General features: G+C 43.0%; 1 protein-coding gene across 11 annotated transcripts in view; it reads right to left on the bottom strand.

Moving 5' to 3' along the window:
- Positions 1-2918: 2918 nt before the first annotated feature.
- The window catches only part of RASGRP3 (RAS guanyl releasing protein 3), an 86444-nt gene continuing 69477 nt past the window's right edge, over positions 2919-19885 (bottom strand). For all 11 annotated transcript variants that reach the window (XM_055251450.2, XM_063623741.1, XM_063623742.1 and 8 more), the window contains 5 exons: positions 16297-16444; positions 10520-10556; positions 8058-8183; positions 7364-7722; positions 2919-3357 (listed from right to left, as the gene is read on the bottom strand). In XM_055251450.2, the coding sequence (XP_055107425.1) occupies positions 3349-3357; positions 7364-7722; positions 8058-8183; positions 10520-10556; positions 16297-16444 (679 nt within the window). In that variant the 3' untranslated portion in view covers positions 2919-3348. The remainder of the gene's footprint in view (positions 3358-7363; positions 7723-8057; positions 8184-10519; positions 10557-16296; positions 16445-19885) is intronic.

Genomic DNA, 19885 nt, shown 5'->3' on the forward strand with positions numbered 1-19885 from the left:
CGATCTCCTGACCTTGTGATCTACCCGCCTCAGCCTCCCAAAGTGCTGGGATTACAGGCATGAGCCACCGTAAATCTTTTTTTTAACAGAAAATGTGGTTAAATATTGGGTTTAGAGCCTCCAAATATACAGCCATATAATATAGAGAAAATCTGGGCTCTTGAGACAATTTTAGAGAAGAATCCTGCTTAATTGGAAAATAATAATAACATAAGGTCTTTACAAATACTTTTACATATATTATCTGACCTGATCTTTACCAAAACTCTATGAGGTAGTTGAAGAGGGTGGTGAAATCTCTTTTTTTCCAAATGAAGAAATTGATGCTCAAATAGATGTACCTGATTTGCCCAGGATTCCATGACTATAAGCAGCCAAGATGAGATTTCAGTCTGTTTGGGAATTGTGTGCTAAAGATACACTTTTGTGGTACAGTTTCACTGAATTGATCTCCTCAGTCATTCTAGAGCTTTATATATTTTGGTAAAATTAACATATTTATCTTAGGAATAATTAAGCTTCCTACCATCAATAACCGTTTGACGTTCGCTTCTGTAGAAGTCCTGCCTTCATTTTTAAATTGCAAACTCCTCTGTCCATTGTAGAGACTTACCATGAAAATCTGGGCACATTATTGCTTCAAGGGATATCCATTCAACACAAGGGTTCAAATAACCAATCATGGCTTCTATGGTTTAGGCAGATCTGAGAAAGCATCGTCAATTCGTAGATGCTCCAATGAAGATGCAATTGAAGCATTTAATAAATCCTGCCTTCATACCTGATTTTCATTGTTAAGAAGAGTTCACTTTTGTTTTTCCTTTCAATTTTCAGGGCAACAGTGATCATCAAACCTACAAAATGAAGGTCAGGAGGAGTCAATTGTGATTGTTCTTTTTGCCCCATCACGGATTTGCCTATTTTGTTTATTTTACTGATGATGGGAAATTGATAGATTGGAAACATCAGAGTCATTGGTTGTCAGTAAATGATATAATCAGAATTATAAGGCAGTTTTGTTATAGACTTAAATTAGTCTTCAGCAAAGTAATAATGGGTGTGTGTGTGTGTGTGTGTATGTGTGTGTGTGTATACAGTAAGTCTTCACTTAACATGGTCTGTAGGTTCTTGGAAACAGCAACTTTAAGTCAAATGAAGTATTCAAACTGGTCCTCCACAAGGTAATTTCATTCAATTTCCTTTCGTTACAACGTTGATGAGAAAAAAAGTTGGTCTTGTTATAGTTGTTTCAAGACCAACTTCAAGTTGTTAAAGTAGCAGTTTCCAAGAATCTATGGACAAATGAGGACTTACTGTGTATATACACACACAATATACAGGCCCATATGTAATTTATATAGGTATATACATAGTTATTTGTTCTTTTTTGTTTATTTTTTACTCGTTACATGTAATATCTTTGTCACAGGAAGGCAGACAATATAAAACTTCCTGTGTATGAAAACTCAAAAATAACCAAAGTGGCAAGTGAATAATTCCTTTGAGAAGCAAAAGAACAGTACAATGTTTATTAACATGTTTCTTCCTGAATTTTCTTCAATTTTTTTAAACACACAAAAAAGCCTTTCTGTACTTAGATTGCTGTTTTCTGTTTTTAATGTTGTTAACATGCATATCATTGCATTTATGGGTAGTAGTAGATAGTGTAATATACATGAAACCAACATCTAGGGATGGCTGCCTTCTGAGTGCTTTACAGATGGTGCGTTCTCTTATTTTCCGGCTTAATCACAGCTCCCTCAACTGATAACTTCACTTCAGCTGCAGTATTTCCAATCTGTAAATCTGGTTGGCACAAGTTGGTTTTAGCATATTTGGAACCATATTTTAAATCACTGGAACCACTTTGCCTTAATGCCCACGGGCTGTCAGCTCCCAAGGGCCAAGACCAAGTTTTTCTTAACCTTGTGCATATAGCATGGGACCTGCCCAGAACAGGTACTCAACAATTTTGCTGAGCAGAACTGCCCTCAATGGAGAAAAGAAAGGAGAAAGGCTTTACTGAAGAGTGCCCCAAATACAAACAAATTCCATTTTAAATGGAATATATACACTTTAGCCCCCAAATGCAGACCAGTCCTCTGTGTAGTTTCCGACTAGTCACCTGGTAACAGATCATTCCTGTCATTCACAAGCTCAGTTCCATCTCTATTTTCCAGTATCTTGAATCAAGTTCTCTCTCCTCTAATCATGGAAGAAATAGACCCATAACTAGTTATTTTGGGTAAATGGGAGCTATCTAAAAGATTTGATATTTTAAAAGCTTAAATGAAATGTTAATCAAATATGATTTATGATTATTTTCTTTCTATGAATATTCTTTAACTGTGGAAGGCAGTTTCTTAGGAAGAGAACAAGGGTTCTCTTTTACAACTGAAAGTTTGGTTTTTTTTATTTTTTATTTTTTTCACAAAATTCTTGAGTTTTAAAAAATTGATGGTTGTTTTGCATTTCACCTAGTAGCTTATTCAATGGTTTGTTTTTCTGCTAAATGTTAACCTTCAAAACTTGAATTAATTTCTTAATTGCTATTTCTACTTCAGGAATCTTAAGAAAGATGGCTTAACCCAGTCAGAAGGGACAAGCATAATTTTCTTCCATGGCTATTGTAAGTATTAGGAGAGCTTTCACGACCATGCTATAGCTTCCTAGTGATGCAGAATTGGTAAGACTTGTGTGATATATACATGTGTGACTTGTTACATATCATAGCAACTGTATAGTGGGAACGATGTAAACAGCTTCTCCTTGCAGTTGACCATCATTAGAAGAATCACTGCATTCCAGTGTCTGATGAGCTTCCTTGTCCTCAGGAAAATGTTAAGTCCTGGTCCCATCCAAAAAGCACACCAAGAAAAACAAAACAAAACAAAAAAAACAAAAAATGAAAAAACCTCTCTAAATAAACTCCTTGTTAACTGTTCCCTGCCACAGCACACACAAAAGTTTATAAAAATATTGAAAGGATATTCTCACAAAAAAAGCGAAGTCTGAGTTTACAGAATGAGTATCAAGTACATGCAAAAAAGCTTTCATTTCACCCGTATATAAATGGTCTAGAGAAAGATACATGAGAAAAGTACTGACTACATAACACAGTCTTTGTGGCACTTAACTAGGGGTAGGGGAGGAGGAAATAAATAGTTCATAGTTAGGGTCAATTCTCTGTCCCATAGTCCAAACATGGAGATCCCACAGTGTCCCAAGGCAGTAAACATCCAGGTATCTTTCCAGATAACTTCCTGAGAGTCAGAGCTTTCTTCAGAGTTTCTCGTCTTGCCCCTTCCGAAAGCCAACATTATTGCCTTCAGTTTCTGCAGCCTGAAGTCAGCCATCCTGAAACACAAATTGGAACCTACTTCATGGCTGGATCTCATGTAACAAAATAAGAGTGTTCCTAGAAAGCAGTTTTTCAGATGAATTTGAGGGAACATCTGAAATGATCAGTACCTCGTAGTCTCAGGATTTAGTGGGAATTAGGAGATCACGTAGGTAGCTGGGTGCAGTGGCTCACACCTATAATCCCAGCGCTTTGGGAGGCTGAGGTGGGAGGATCACTTGAGGCCAGGAGTTCAAGACCAGCCTAGCAAGACCCCATCTCTACAAAAAATAAATAAAAACCAGCTGGGTGAGGTGGCACATGCCTGCAGGCCCAGCTACTTGGGAGGCTGAGATGGGAGGATCTCTTGAGCCCAGGAGTTCGAGGCTGTGGTGAGCTATGACTGCATCACTGCAGTCCTGCCTGGGGGACAGTGAGATCTTGTCTCAGAAAAAAAAAAAAAAAAAAAAAGAGAGAGAGAGATCATGTAGTTAACCCAGCACATGAACTCTTAAAGACTCCCAATATGGAGTCCAACTAGGATGTTGACCTTGAAGGGTGTACCACAAATCATTAGTCCCTCAAAACGATCCTTGTTAAAAGGTTTCCCTCTTAGAAATCCACAGTGTAAATTAGTGCAAGAGGGCACTGAGAAAATCTGTAAATCTACATATGTATATGTACATATCTATGACTATATATGTATATTACATATATTCATAAACATATTCCATTTTATTTAGTCAGCATTTCCCAACCCTTTTATGATAAATATTTGTTGACTAAATTTAATTTAGTAGAAGATAAAGGAAAACAAAAGAAGAAGTTTAAAGGAAATACATGTATTCTTACTGCCAAGAGAGTAATCTCGAACTGTTCTGACATGTAGGGGCTATGTGGTCATTGGGGAGATGACATACACTGCCACAGAAAATGTTCATACGCTTATATTTTAAAATGAGCGTAAATCCTGGAACTCCGTTGGAGGAAATACACAGATTACAAACACAAGTACCTTTTCTGTGTTCTACAGTTTTTTTTTGTTTTGTTTTTTTTTTTTTTTGAGACGGAGTCTCGCTCTGTCGCCCAGGCTGGAGTGCAGTGGCGCAATCTCGGCTCACTGCAAGCTCCGCCTCCCGGGTTCACGCCATTCTCCTGCCTCAGCCTCTCCGAGTAGCTGGGACTACAGGTGCCCGCCACCACGCCTGGCTAATTTTTTGTATTTTTAGTAGAGACGGGGTTTCACCGTGGTCTCGATCTCCTGACCTCGTGATCCGCCCGCCTCGGCCTCCCAAAGTGCTGGGATTACAAGTGTGAGCCGCCGCGCCCGGCCTGTGTTCTACAGTTTTTAACTACAGGACTCACAAACATCATCTGATACTAAATAATAAATGTGTAGGTCAGTGCTCCTAATGTCATTTATTGGTCTTGCCTGGCAGAAAAAAAATCTTAAATTTGAAAACTCCTTTGTCTACATATTCAACCCCTGGGTATAATTTTGTCATTTTTTTTTCCTTCTTGCTTATTCCCTAAACAGAGCAAACATCTCATTTGTTACTGATTTGAATGGTACTGAGACTGTATACCATATATATGCATTTCATACAAGAGCATACTTCCTTCATTAATTAGCACAGATGAAATTAAATACTTGTGGTCAGTGAACCATCCCTGTGCTTTAAGAGATAAAAACACAGCCGGGCGTGACGGCTTACGTCTGTAATCCTAGCACTTTGGGAGGTCAAGGCAGGTAGAATACTTGAGGTCAGAAGTTTGAGACCAGCCTGGCCAACATGGTGAAACCCTGTCTCTATTGAAAATACAAAAATTAGCCAGGCATGGTGGCACGTGCCTATAGTCCCAGCTACTTGGGAGGCTGAGGCAGGAGAATCGCTTGAACCTGGGAGGCGGAGGTTGCAGTGAGCTAAGATTGTGCCACTGCACTCCAGCCTGGGTGACAGAGTGAGACTCCGTCTCAAAGAAAAAAAAAAAGAGAGATAAGAACACAGAAAGTATAAGAGAACATTTGAATATAAAAGTTCAATTTCCAGGAAACAAAATTAAATTTTTTAAAAAACCCAGATACTTGTTTATATTTCCTTTTAGAGATTAATGATCAGGATATCTTACCTATTTGATTGTCTTACACCCAACAGGCTATGAATTTCTCCTAACTCAGAAGCACAGTTTAAGTAACTTGAATTGTGAGAGGCCAATAGTAGTGAGCTCATGGCCAATTTCACTGTTTGTTAAACAAAAGCAGGTTCTCCTCTGAATTCAGAGATGCCCATGAGGCGGACGCCATCCTGAGCACTCTGGTAGGCGTCCTACCATCTACCTGGAGAAGTTCTTTTTCTGAGATTCCAGGGGCAGCTACAGCACCCACGGAAACAGCCTCTGCAGGCTGAGTTGGTGTACGGGGTGACTAGACAGGGAATCCAGAAAATCTTCTTGCACAATGGTTCTTTGCTTTTTTGGATCACATACCCCCATGAGAACCTGTTTAATGCATGGACTCCTCTTCCCAGAAGTGACCATATGTCCATGTATATTTTACATAGAGTATAAAGTGCTGTCAGGAACACCCTGAGGCCATTAAATAGACCTCAGGTTAAGAGCTGTTGGCACCAAATCATGATCTTTCTCTTATTCTCGTTTATATTCCCAGCTTGAACTGTGCTAGGCCAGTAAAAGAAGTGGGGGGATAGGACTGATACAGTTGCCAAGATGATCAGTGGGGGAAATCTTAAAAATAAAGTGGGTGTTGCAAATCTATAGAGGCAGAAAATAAATTAGTTGGCTGCCTAGGGCTGGGGTGAGTTGGGGGAGAATGACTGCTTGTGGGTGTAGGATTTCTTTTTGGAATAATGAAAATGTTCTAAAATTAGATTGTAGTGATGGTTGCACAACTTTGTGAGTATACTAAAAGCATACTGAAAGTATACTAAATTGCATACTTTTAAATAGGTCAGTTTCATGGCATATGAATTACATCTCAAAGCTGTTTTTAAAAGTGGATGTTATAGGAAACAAAAAAAGCGTATCAGCAGAAACTTATAATAAACCTTGTATGACCAGAGATAATGGGTGGCCTCCTTACGCACTGCCTTCAGTGAGGAAGGAAGTAGGGGGATTTCTGGCTAAAGGTCATTGGAGTTTTTCTCATCATGCGAAATGTATGGAGACATGTGTTTAGGTCTCCTGAAGAGTGGAATGTGGAGGACCACCCATAAGACTAGAGAGCACTGGCTTGATCCAGTAGGATCTCTGCCTAACCCAATATTCTGTTTATGAGAACAATTTGACAGGGTGGCAATGGCTGTCCTCCATGACATTGCTTTAAATATTAGGAATATCATGCCAATTTTCTCAAATCCTTTCTCTTAATACACTATAGACTGTTAACTAATAAATTTATCTAACTCCATCTTGAATCAATTTCTATGTCAGCATACTCTAACAAATTCCATCTGCATCCTACTTTGCTTTGCATGATTTTGCTCATGCGGAGGCAGAGCCTGGTTTAGAGATCCTCAAGGGCCTCGTATCTCTGATTCTCACCACCCCCTTTTCCATGATGCTGTCAAAAGCTTCTTTTGAGTAGAGTGAAAAGTTTCCAATTCTCCTTTATCTAAAAGTCTTGTGCTTCCACTCCCTTTCTTGAGTCTGGGCCCTGGTTCTAGCTTGGAAAACCAAGCTGATCTGTATCGTGTACTAGTATCTTGGATATATAGTCATGGGTTTCTGGGGCATCATTTCAGTATGCACACATGACAGCCTTCACTAGGTTTCAGAACTTGATCTGGTTCAATTTTTTACATCATGAAACTGAGATCCATAAAGAAGAAACATATGTCCAGGGTCACATAGCTAGTCAGTGGCAAGACTAAAAGTGATATATGTGTTCATTCCCAACCATTCTGCTTTCAGAACTACCAGGCTGCCCCCCAGACCCTCTGTAACACTCATCTCAGCACTTTCAGCCTCCTTCTGGTTTTCTTTGTGGGTTGACCTAGCACTTACCTCACCATCCTGTCTGGTCTCTTCTCCTTCATCCTGGTCAGGTTCAAACTCCGTGCCTCGGTCTACAACATCCACACCAGCATGCACCCTGGGCTTCTCATTTTCCCATTTGGCAAAGCCTTTGTCCTTTGCTGCTTTGTCATGGAACTTGGATTTCATTTTAGGGAAGGTGTGGGACCCCGAGTCCCCCCAGCCAGCCTCTGACCAGACAGGTTCAGTCTGGGTGGCCTGGCTGGTGGTGGCCCTCTGTAGCCTCACAGAGATCTTGCGAGAAGAGCCTGTAACCAGTGTGATGGCTCTGCTGTCTAAATCCCTGTGTCCAGCAGTGACTCCAGGGAACTCAAACACCTCATCCTGCGCTGGAAGTGAAAGAGGATGGTGATTATTTGACATCTGACTGCTTGATAGCAAAACATCAAGGTTAGTGCAAACAGCACGAGTCTGGCGTGCAACGTCCTAGAGGAACCAACAACGGACAGAACTCAATTAGCTGCAGGCAAGTTACATGTTCCTGAGACTAGAAAGCAGAGAGAAGCAAGGATGATTCAAGGGTTTAGCCACCGCTGCTCACCCTAAAGAAGGCCTTAGCGTTTAGAATGACTGACCAGGTTTAGACCCAGAACATAAATGAGATCCAAGTGTGAGGAGACAAGCAGAAAGAGACCATGGCAGCAAAGAAAGCAGAGGGCATTACCTGGGGGCAGCGAGGGGCTTCCAGGCAGTGACCCATGACCACTGCTCAAGGAGGGCGCCCGGGCAAATCTCCTGCAGGCCAGAACCAGGAGGTCTTTGCACTGTTTGTGACAATTGGCTCCACAGTCTGAAAAATTCCAAGGGTGTTGCAGATGATTAGTGTGTCTGATGTTGATTTCGAGTTTCCAGGGTGGCACTTGATTTGTCAGCCCTCCCCTCCCCCACCCCAGTTTCTGTGTTGAATTTCAGAGTTGAGCTCAGGCCCATGGGGTGTGTCTAGGATCTGGAAAGGGGCCATTGGTCCGCACTTGCCTTCCTGAGGTTCCGAAAGTTCTCTTAGATTTGCTCAGCTTGGTTCTGTATACAGTTGAGGACCTAATGAGCAATTGTGCCTAGGGATCAAATAGAGTCCAGCCTGAGAGGTCAGTTGCCTTTGCCCAAAACTAAATGCAAATCAGATGGGGTTAAGAGTCTTTCCCAGGCTTAGACGGAATCCCCACAAAGAGAGCCTAAGCCAGGATTAGGGCAAGAAGCCTCAGCTTCTAGTCTCTCCCAGGTCAACTGTTGCCTCTGATCATTTACTGTGAGGTGTTCCTTCATTCAACACTTGTCTGGATTTTTTTGTCTTTTTTTTTTTTTTTTGAGATGGAGTCTCACTCTATTGCCCAGGCTGGAGTGCAGTGGCAGGATCTCGGCTCACTGCAAGCTTCTCCTCCCAGGTTCACGCCATTCTCCTGCCTCAGCCTCCCGAGTAGCTGGGACTACAGGCGCCCGCCACCACGCCCGGCTAATTTTTTGTATTTTTTAGTGGAGACGGGGTTTCACCATGTTAGCCAGGATGGTCTCGATCTCCTGACCTCGTGATCCACCCGCCTCAGCCTCCCAAAGTGCTGGGATTACAGGCGTGAGCCACCGCGCCCGGCCTTGTTTGGATTTTTTACTCTTCTTCATTTTCCAAAGCCTTTCAGGGCCAGTGATTATATCTTCTGCTTCCTTCCTTTGTATAGAAACAGAACACAAGATGGGCATATGCTCAGTAAATATGTTCTACATTTGCTTATGGCTTTGAAACAGCGTGCAGCAGAGTCTGTGGAATTGCCCATTAGGATGTTTTAGATAAGGCAGTAGAATGTTAATTACTACTTGGGGTAGAAAAATGTGGCCACTTCAGATGGTGGTTCACAATTATTTCCTATGATGAGGGTCCTCCACTTCACTGAGAATCATTGAATAGAGATGATCATTTCTCTCCTACCATCAAAGAGGACTTTTGTAACTATTTCCAGTACCCATTTTCCCCTAAGTGATCTTGTTTCAAATAGTCTTAATGATGTGTTCAATCTATTTTAATTCGTTTTTTTCCCTTTATGTGCCATTAAGAAAATACAAGAGATAATCCAAAGATGTAATAGATTTTCATCTTTATAAAATTGCGTGTGTGTGTGTGTGTGTGTGTGTGTGTGTGTATTTTAGGGTATGAGGATAGAAACCAGAATAAAACTAATGATGACTCACTGCTGGGCAATAAGACCTTGCAGTATCTTTGCTGCTTGAAAGTAAAAATCTAAGTTAGACCAAGGCAAGTGATAGAGAAGCACTAATGGGAAGGTCCCTCTGAGCACTAAACAGTGGCTTCCATTGAGATTCGGGAAGCTTTTTGTTCATGCAAAATGAGGATGAAATACTGGGAAACGATGGAGAAAAAAGGCATCCCTGGGGAACAACATTCATCTGAAGGTATTCTGTGATTAAGATGTTTCTTTTTGTAGTTTTATTATATTTTTTCAAAAGCATTATAAGATTCTTAAAAGAACCATATAAACTGTCCGCATAAAGTGTCCAGCAACTTCTTAAACAACAGTAATGTATACTTGATCATATATGTACAAGTAGCAACACACTCCTAAATGCTTAATATACATGCATATTGCATTTGTCAAATATATTTGATTCAACTGTTTATAAACTGAATTAAATGGGAAAGATAGAGGAACGCATTCATTGAAAAGGACAAAAATACATTTTAAGTTTTCTCCTTGTTTTTTGTCACCATCTATGTGATTTAGTAGAGAAAGGAATAGCTAAGTGTGAGTGGGAAGAAGTGCCTATGGATTAGAGAAATCGTGTGTAGGTGTTTTTCTTTGAAGGAAAAAGTTCTCATATTCAGTATTTTAGCTAGGCTTGTCCCACTCAGAATTCCCACCTTAACTGGATGCTGCTGATTCCAAAGAACTAGATTTACGTGTGTTGATAAGAGTGGTTTGTAACAAGCTATAAAATTCCAATTTTAGCTCTCCGAAACTCCAGAAACTCCTCCTCAGAGGCAATCATTCTCAGTTGCCGTTGACCCAAAAGACTGAAATTCTGAATAATGCCAAGAGCTTTTGTAGTTTAACCAAACAAATTTGATTCTTACCCAAAATGTCACATTTTAAAAATTGTAACAAAATAACATTGATTTACCTTTGCATTTGTATCCTTGCTTGATTATGCCCCAGAGCTGTAACAAAAGACAAAGGAATGTCAGGGAATCTGAGGATAGATCTGGAAGGAAAACAAGGCCACTGAAAAGGAAGTCCTGGGAAGCTTCAGGACTGGCCAGGCACAAACAGGATGTAGCCACTCTTAACACCCTTCCTGCCAGATAGAAGAACCCTCTCCGGGCCCCTTCCAGCTGTGGTGATAACACGAGTTTCGTTTCCCTTTTCTTTCTCGGAGCCAACTGGGAGCCGGGATTGGAAACTACTAAAGTTTGATGCACCAGACTTTGGCCTGATGTGCTCTCAGCAAAATGTACAGAGGAGATGGCCACTTGGTCTTTGGGAACCCCTGGCTCCCTCTTTTTAATGACACTAGCTGCTCTTAGTGCCCACTGCAGGAAATGAAGCAATGGAAGAAGCGCACCTCATATGAAAGCATTTGGATTTTGCTAGGCTATTTTCTGAGTAGTATTTGTCCCGTGGAAAAATACAGAAGAGGAAATGATCTTAGTTATTCATGTCTTCATTCTCCACATTTGCTCTATGTTTGGCCTGTGCCAGGCTTGTAGGAGATGTCGAAAAAGCTCAGATTCTGCCAACCAAGGAGTCTGTGACATCCTCGTGGTTAACAAGTAGGAAGTGACAAATCCCTGAGGGGAGATGTGAGGGCCGCAGTTCCACGAGGGAGCGTTTGCCCAGGGGGTTCAGGGACATCCTGGTGGTGGTGTCTTCGCTCTCCAGACAGACTCCTTCTAAACACCATAAAGAAGAGGGCCTGGCCGGGCGCGGTGGCTCACACCTGTAATCCCAGCACTTTCGGAGGCTGAGGTGGGCAGATCATGAGGTCAGGAGATCGAGACCATCCTGGCTAACATGGTGAAACCCCGTCTCTACTAAAAATACAAAAAAATTAGCTGGGCGTGGTGGTGGGCACCTGTGGTCCCAGCTACTCGGGAGGCTGAGGCAGGAGAATGGCATGAACAAGGAGGCGGAGCTTGCAGTGAGCCGAGATCGCACCACTGCACACCAGCCTGGGCAACAGAGCAAGACTCCGTCTCAAAAAAAAAAAAAAGAAGAGGGCCTTGCCATGTCCTTCTGTGCCTCCCCACACCTCTTGCCTGGGGTGACAGATTCACCAGAGGCATACAGTATGGGTAATTAAATGGGCTTAGCTCAAGTTGGAGAAGAACTATTGCTAACCTTTTCGTGTTTGGGTTAGGTGGCTATTATCTACTTAATAAAATAATGTTGAAAAAGCAGGACCCACTGGGACTGATGGGGGTGCCATTCACAATATTCACAATGTATTATAAGCGAACAATGCCCCCACATGTGGGCAGCATGGCCCGCTCTTCCAGAAGAGTAAGTCACAGCCAATGTGAAGTGACTCAAGAGTACAGGAAGACAGCTCCTTACTTCTTTTTGACAAGGAACTTCCACAAGTAGAAAACTCAAGGATTCCTTTGAGCCTTAACAGCTATTTGGTCCTTCAGAATACATATTAAAATGCAAATGTCAGCCGGGTGCTTGGCTCACACCTGTAATCCCAGCACTTTGGGAGGCCGAGGCGGGCAGATCACGAGGTCAAGAGATCAAGACCATCCCGGCCAACATGGTGAAACCCCGTCTCTACTAAAAATACAAAAATTAGCTGGGCATGGTGGTGTGTGCCTGTAGTCCCAGCTATTCAGGAGACTGAGGCAGGAGAATCACTTGAACCCGGGAAGTAGAGGTTGCAGTGAGCCAAGATTGCGCCATTGCAGGCGACAGAGCGAGATTCTATCTCAAAGAAAAAAATAATAATAATAAATAAATAAAATGCAAATGTCTCCTAGGGCAGAGCAATATCTTAGGGACAGGAAGGATTATCTGACAACTAAGTAGAAGCAAGGATGGCTGGAAGGGAGAGAAGCATGATCCAAAAAAGGGCACTGGTGGCCAGGATCATCACAGCTTGATCTTTATGATAATCTAGTTTGCTTCTCTTTTGTAAAAGGTGTATGTGATGATCCAGGAAGTTAGATAATTTGTAATCTCCCACAACCTGGAAATTCTTTCTCCAGAACGCTTGGTAATGATAATAGCAATAATAATGATGATAGCTAACATTTCTTGAACTCTTGCTATGTGAGAGGCACAGTTAGGCTCTTTATACATATTAGCTTTTTTAATTGCTCATGATGTCCTTATGGTGTAGGTAATAGTATTTTTCTCATTTTTACAGACGAGGAGACTGACCTACAGAGAGGTAAAGTCCCTTGGCAAGGTCTCATAGCTAGTGAGGGAAAGAAGAATGTGTCACTTGAGGGAAAGACAGGAAGCCATTGCTCCTGCATACTCTTGTGTGAGCAAAGGCACTGAGGTGGGACATGAAAGGATAAGATTTAAGAAGAGACATCCTAATATCCAGATATGTTACATTATTAGCATTGTGGCAGGAACTGCTGAAAAAGATACAGTCAAGCAAGAGTGCTGGGGGTAGGGGTGGGGAGGTAGGTTTGCTAATGCTTACTTAATAGCCAGGAACAAACAATAGCTAGGAAGAGGCACTGGGTCAGTGTGCCTGCCAGGAACAGTAGAGGATGAACTCATGTGGATGGGTATGCGGGAGTATTTCCCACAGTCCTTTGATTTGAGACTACCGGCTGCTGTCATATTTGGAGTAATTGTGGTGTAAGGAGCACTGGACTGAGAGTCAGGAGACCTGGGTGTGACTCATGGTTTTGCTGCTAATGATCTGTGTGACCTTGAGGGAAGTCACTTAACTTCTCCAGACCTCAGTTTCTTCATCTACAAAATAAGGGAATTACTAACACTCTTTCAGTTCTGGAATTCTAATTCTAAAATAAATCTTCTGCAGAGCAAGTCTGTTTGTCTTCCTTAACCTTAAAATGGAATTTATTTTAAAAGCAGATGGTTCCAGCACTGGAACCATTCTCCCATAATTCCTTTCAATGACACATCTATAGAGCTATAGTTATAAATTCCTTTGAAAACCAGTGGGCTTTTTGACATGAGTGTCAGTAAAGATCGAATCAAATTGTACCAATAAAATTAAATATATTTTAAAAACAAAAACAGATGTAAAAATTTTAAATGAGTTAATTTCAATTAAACTCTCAAAGTATCAAGGAATACATAAAAAAATGTGTACTCCGAGCCATGTGACATGCAACATATCTAATAGTATTTTATCATGCAACAACATGGTGGGTAAGTATTAACTCCCTTTTACAGATAGAAATAGACCCAAAGATGGTGAATAACTTGGTCAAGGACATAGAGTTAGCAAAGGCAAAACTTTAACCCAGGGTTCCAGACTCCAGGTCCAGAGCTTTCTACTTCATCACAGCTGCATCAAGAATGTAGCACCAGCATGTCTGCTCCAATGAATCAGGGAGACAGGTGTGGAACTTCCAAGAAAGTCTACCTTGCTGCTCCTACAGAACCAGGGCCTCTGTAAAAGGGAGGGACAGGACAGAAGGACTAGAGAGCAGAGATAAGACCTTGAGTTTGTTTCTCGTTTGTTTGTTTCTTTTTGAGATGGAGTCTTGCTCTGTCGCCCAGGCTGGAGTGCAGTGGCGCCATCTTGGCTCACTGCAAGCTCCGTCTCCTAGGTTCACGCCATTCTCCTGCCTCAGTCTCCCGAGTAGCTGGGACTACAGGCGCCCGCCACCACACCCGGCTGATTTTTTGTATTTTTAGTAGAGACGGGGTTTCACCATGTTAGCCAGGATGGTCTTGATCTCCTGATCTCATGATCCACCCGCCTCAGCATCCCAAAGTGCTGGGATTATAGGCGTGAGCCACCGTGCCTGGCTGAGTTTTTTATTATTATTATTATATTTAGAGATGGCAGTGGCAGGGGTCTCTTTATATCGCCCAGACTGGAGTCGAACTCTTGGGCTCAAGCTATCCCCCTGCCTCAGCCTCCTGAGCACCTGGGACTACAGGTCCATGCCACAACACCCGGGACCCTGAGATTTGATAAAGGCTTTCTGACTCTCATAGCCCACCAAAAGACAGATGCATCATCCTGACCAGCCTGACCTTTTGTTTACTGGGTCCCACTCTGTAGGAGCATGTTATGCACAGCCCTATCCCACATCAGAATTTTCAGGCCTAGATATTTCCAAAAATTTCCATCAGAATAGAGAAACTAGAGAAACATGAAAAAGGAGACCATTTTGTTTTGTTTTGAGACTGAGTCTCGCTCTGTCACCCGGGCTGGAGTGCAGTGGCATGATCTTGGCTCACTGCAACCTCTGCCTCCCAGATTCAAGTGATTCTCCTGCCTCAGCCTCCTGAGTAGCTAGGATTACAGGCACCTGCCACCATGCCCTGCTAATTTTTGTATTTTTGGTAGAGACGGGTTTTCACCATGTTGGCCAGGTTGGTCTCAAACTCCTGACCTCAGGTGATCTGCCTGCCTTGGCCTTCCAAATTTCTGGGATTACACACGTGAGCCACCACGCCCGGCCAACCATTTGTTTTATGATAAAATGGTCTGGTCACACAATCCCAGTGGGGATACTAAAGAAGAACTTCACCTTCTCTGCAGTGAATAAAGAGAGCTAGTTAGACTGGTTTTGCCCTGTGTCACGTCAGCTGTTATGACCACCTGGGGCCGTCTTTAAGGAAACGGCTGCCTCTATTTACCCATTCTCAGAGGAGTGTGTGCTTGAACACAGACTCCTGCATTGGACTCCCGAAAGCCAGTTCTTTGAGCATGGGATGGGAAAAATGTAATTTCTGGTAGCATACAATATCGGCAACAAATTCAATATGGGTCAACGAGTCAACAGGAGGACGTGGCTGCCAAATAAAGCTAACACGACTCAGCTCTGGCATCTAAAAAAAGGGGCGATTGTCATACTCATCTGGATGCTGGGCCTCCCTCACCTGGAATACCACATTTCCCATTTTATTTAACTTGGATTATCAACTAGAGACATTCAGGGCCCAAGAGTTTCTATTAAGGCCAGGATCAAAAACTGACCTTGATTCCCAAAGAATTATCAAAGGTGGGGGAAGGAAGCGTGCAGTCTTCATTTGTTGCAGTGGTGTGGGTGAAGCACAGGGCTGACAGTCAGTACACCTGTGTCGGAGTCTACGCTCTGGTAGTGATTAGCTGTGCAATCCTCAGGAACCTGGGTTATCCTCTTTGAACCTCTATCTTCATAAGCAAGATGGTGAAAATAAAATACCCACTTCAAGGGCTTGCTATGAGGATTAGTTACCGTAATGTCTATGGAAGTACTTTGTTACCCGCCAAGCATTGAGTAAATGTTATTTATTATTATAGCCAGCTTCTCTCCAAAAAGATTTTTTCTTCCTTTTTGAGTTGTGAATTATTGAACCATGCCATGATGGATTTCTGGTCACTAATACCACATGAAATGAAAACTGGAAGGAACTCGCTAAGATAAATGCACCTCTTAATTGCAACCACTTATGAATATTAATGATGAATGCCAGGGCTCATTGGGCTGACACTTTTCCCTGGCAGGGATTAATTAACAAAACCACTCTCTTGAGTTAACAGCCCTCACCAGCCTTCCCTGTTTTTGCTAGCCCTGCATTCCTAGAAAATAATGAAACCTTGCCTTTGGTGTTTAATCTTTAATTTCAGGGAGCCATCACGTTTTACTTCTGATTCAAAGCAGACAGTGAACTTTATGTAGTGTATCATTTTCCTACCTTTTCAGAATGCTACACAAATAACTACACACCTAAGAAAACAACGGAAAACAGACTTACAAATCCCGCACAGTGTTCGCAGAAGGTTGGCTTGAGATAGGTCATCTCCTGAAAATTATGGATAAATCCTGGTCCCATTTTACAGTGTAGTTGGGATTTAGCTCTCAGGAAGTAAGCCATCATTTCATCTTTACTAATTAGGCCATCCCTGTTAAGAGAATCAAAGAAGGGAGGGAATCTTTAAATAACAAGTTGCTAAGTAGCTGCCACACTTTAATCACCCACCTCCCAGACCTTTGTGGTCAAAAGCAGATGAGGAATATTCACTCCTCTATTACATCTCAGAGAAGGAGCGAACCTCAAAAGGCATCTTCAGGTGTTCAAAGCCTTTTTCAGTAAGCAGAAAATTGTGTATGTGTGCACCCTGCGTGTGTGTGTGTGTGTGCAGGAGCATATTCATGTAGCACATGTGGCCTGTGCACCACAGCACAGAAAGTCTTTATTATGAAAAAGCAGGTTCCTGAAGGACATCTTTCTAGTCCTTGCCTAGCTGTAAGGTTGCAAGAATTAGGATGATGAGGCCGGGCACGGTGGCTCACACGCTTGTAATCCCAGCACTTTGGGAGGCCGAGGCGGGCGGATCACGAGGTCAGGAGATCGAGACCACAGTGAAACTCTGTCTCTACTAAAAATACAAAAAATTAGCCGGGCGTGGTGGCGGGTGCCTGTAGTCCCAGCTACTCGGAGAGGCTGAGGCAGGAGAATGGCATGAACCCGGGAGGCGGAGCTTGCAGTGAGCCAAGATTGCGCCACTGCACTCCAGCCTGTGCGACAGAGCGAGACTCCGTCTCAAAAAAAAAAAAAAAAAAAAAAAAAGAATTAGGATGATGGAGAAAGGCAGAAAACTGTAATAACTGGGCTGACCATTCTCAAATTCATTCAGCTTGACGCTGTCCAGGCCCCTTGGTGATATTTTCACTCACATCTTAATGTCTCATAGCCCATTCACTGCACTGGCTGGGAGCAATTCTTCCAGATCTACTCCACACAGAACAAACCTCTGGTCCTTCCCACCTTCCTACCCCTACTCATCACATGCCCTGACTTCTTGTTTATCAAAAATGATCAAATCGGCCAGGTGCAGTGTGGCTCATGCCTATAATCCTAGCACTTTGGGAGGCCAAGGTGGGCAGATCACTTGAGGTCAGGAGTTCAAGACCAGCCTGACCAACATGGTGAGACCCCCGTCTCTACTAAAAACACAAAAATTAGCTGGGCGTGGTGGCATGTGCCTATAATCCAAGCTACTCAGGAGGCTGAGGCACGGAGGCAGAGACTGCAGTGAGCCGAGATTGCACCACTGCACTCCAGCCTGGGCAACAGAGCGACACTGTCTCAAAAAATAATAATAATAAAAATAATTGGATCCATGTGAGCTCTGTATTCCTTCTTTGCCCATTAGCATGTGCTGACGATCACACCTTTCCTTTCCAGTTCAGAATTCTTTTCTACCTCCTCTGTCCTCTCTTGGGGCTCCTCTCTCAGAGGAAGAGTTGCGCCATCCAGCACTCTCCAGCCTCACCGGGACTCTTCTCCTTCCAGGTTATGCTCAGTCTCTTCCTCTGTTTCTTCCTCCATTCACAAATACGCTCAGAACTTTCCCACCTGAAAAATCCCCTTCTTCAGTCCTGCCGCCATCTCCAACAGGTGTCTTTTCTCTCTTCCTTCTTTTACTCCCGAAGTTTTCAAAAAGAGAAATCATTAGGCTCCTTTATCATTTCCTCCAGGTACCCTTTATGCCACTTGAGTTTCTAACCCTACAAATCTGTCACCAGGAACATCCTCAGTGGCCTTTTCTCATTGGCAGGAAGTAACATGGAGACGTTTCCTTCTTTTGGCGCTCTCCTCTTAGGCACCCTGGAATTGCATGCCTCCCCGCTTCTCCTCCTTCCTCTCCAGCTCCCCTTTCTCCAGCTCGCCTGCAGGGCCCTCTGATTCCTTTCAATGCCTGCACGTAGGAGGGGAGTCCCTGAAGGCTCATTTCCCAGGCCCTGAGCTCACCTCCCTCTAAGCGTTCCCACCAGAGTTTGCTCACAAGATGGAGATTCCAGCTTACAGTGGGGCTGAAGACTTAATCTCCATCTCCAGCCCTGACTGTTGTCCTGAATTTTTGCACCACATCTTCAAGAACTTGCTAGACCTCTCTTCCTGATGATCCACTCTCTGTCTCAATCAACGGATCTAAGTCCAACTTCCTCTCTTTCTTCCCCATACTCCCTGCCCAGGCTTCCCTATTGCTGTTCGCTGTGCCACAATTTTCCCCCAGGCTTGAGAATTTAAGAACCCTTTCTTACCTCCTATGCAAAATAACTTTGATTTTTGTACATTATAAGTATTATTATTAAAGTTATTTTGCATAGGAGGTAAAAAAAAAAAAAGGATTCTAAATTCTCAAGCTTGCGGGGAAAATTTGGCACAGCCTAGCACACAACAGTTATTTTTTCTGCTCCTTCAACCGTCCACCATCAAGGAGGCATCAGTGTCTATTATTCCCTTCTTTGTGTTCTTGAGTTCTTATCATTTAGCTCTCACTTAGAAGTGACAACGTGTGATATTTGATTTTCTGTTCCTGCGCTAGTTTGCTAGGGATAATAGCCTCCACTTCCATCCGTGTTCCTGCAAAAGACATGATCTCATTCTCTTTTTTTTTTTTTCTTCTGAGACAGAGATTTGCTCTTGTTCAGGCTGGAGTGCAACGGCACGATCTTGGCTCACCACAACCTCTGCCTCCTGGGTTCAAGTGATTCTCCCGCCTCAGCCTCCGGCATGTGCCACCACGCCCGGCTAATTTTTGTATTTTCAGTAGAGATGGGGTTTCTCCATGTTGGTCAGACTGGTCTCGAACTCCTGACCTCAGATGATCCACCCGCCTCAGCCTCCCAAAGTGCTGCGGTTACAGGCATGAGCCACCGTGCCTGGCAATCTCATTCTTTTTTATGGCTGCATATGTGCCACATTTTCTTTATCCAATCTGTTATTGATGGGCATTTAGGTTGATTACATGACTTTGATATTTCAATAGTGCCACAATGAACATTCATACGCCTGTGTCTTTACTGTAGAATGATTTCTATTCCTCTGGGTATATACCCAATAATGGGATTGCTGGGTTGAAGTATAGTTCTGTTTTTAGCTGCTTGAGGAATCGCCATACTGCTTTCCACAATGGTTGAATGAATTACACTCCCACCACCAGTGTATAAGTGTTCCCTTTCCTCTGCAACTTCGCTAGCATATGTTATTTTGTGACTTTCTTTTTTTTTTTGAGATGGAGTCTCGCTCTGTCGCCCAGGCTGGAGTGCAGTGGTGAGATCTTGGCTCACTGCAAGCTCTGCCTCCCAGGTTCACTCCATTCTCCTGCCTCAGCCTCCTGAGTAGGTGGGACTACAGGGGCCCGCCACCATGCCTGGCTAATTTTTTGCATTTATAGTAGAGACGGGGTTTCATCGTGTTAGCCAGGATGGTCTTGATCCCCTGACCTCGTGATCCACCCACCTCAGCCTCCCAAAGTTCTGGGATTACAGGCATGGGCCACTGCGCCCAGCCAATTTTTTGACTTTCTAATAATAGCCATTCTTGGCTGGGCACG

Source organism: Symphalangus syndactylus, chromosome 18, assembly GCF_028878055.3.
Source record: "Symphalangus syndactylus isolate Jambi chromosome 18, NHGRI_mSymSyn1-v2.1_pri, whole genome shotgun sequence".
In the NCBI taxonomy this organism is placed as follows: domain Eukaryota; kingdom Metazoa; phylum Chordata; class Mammalia; order Primates; family Hylobatidae; genus Symphalangus; species Symphalangus syndactylus.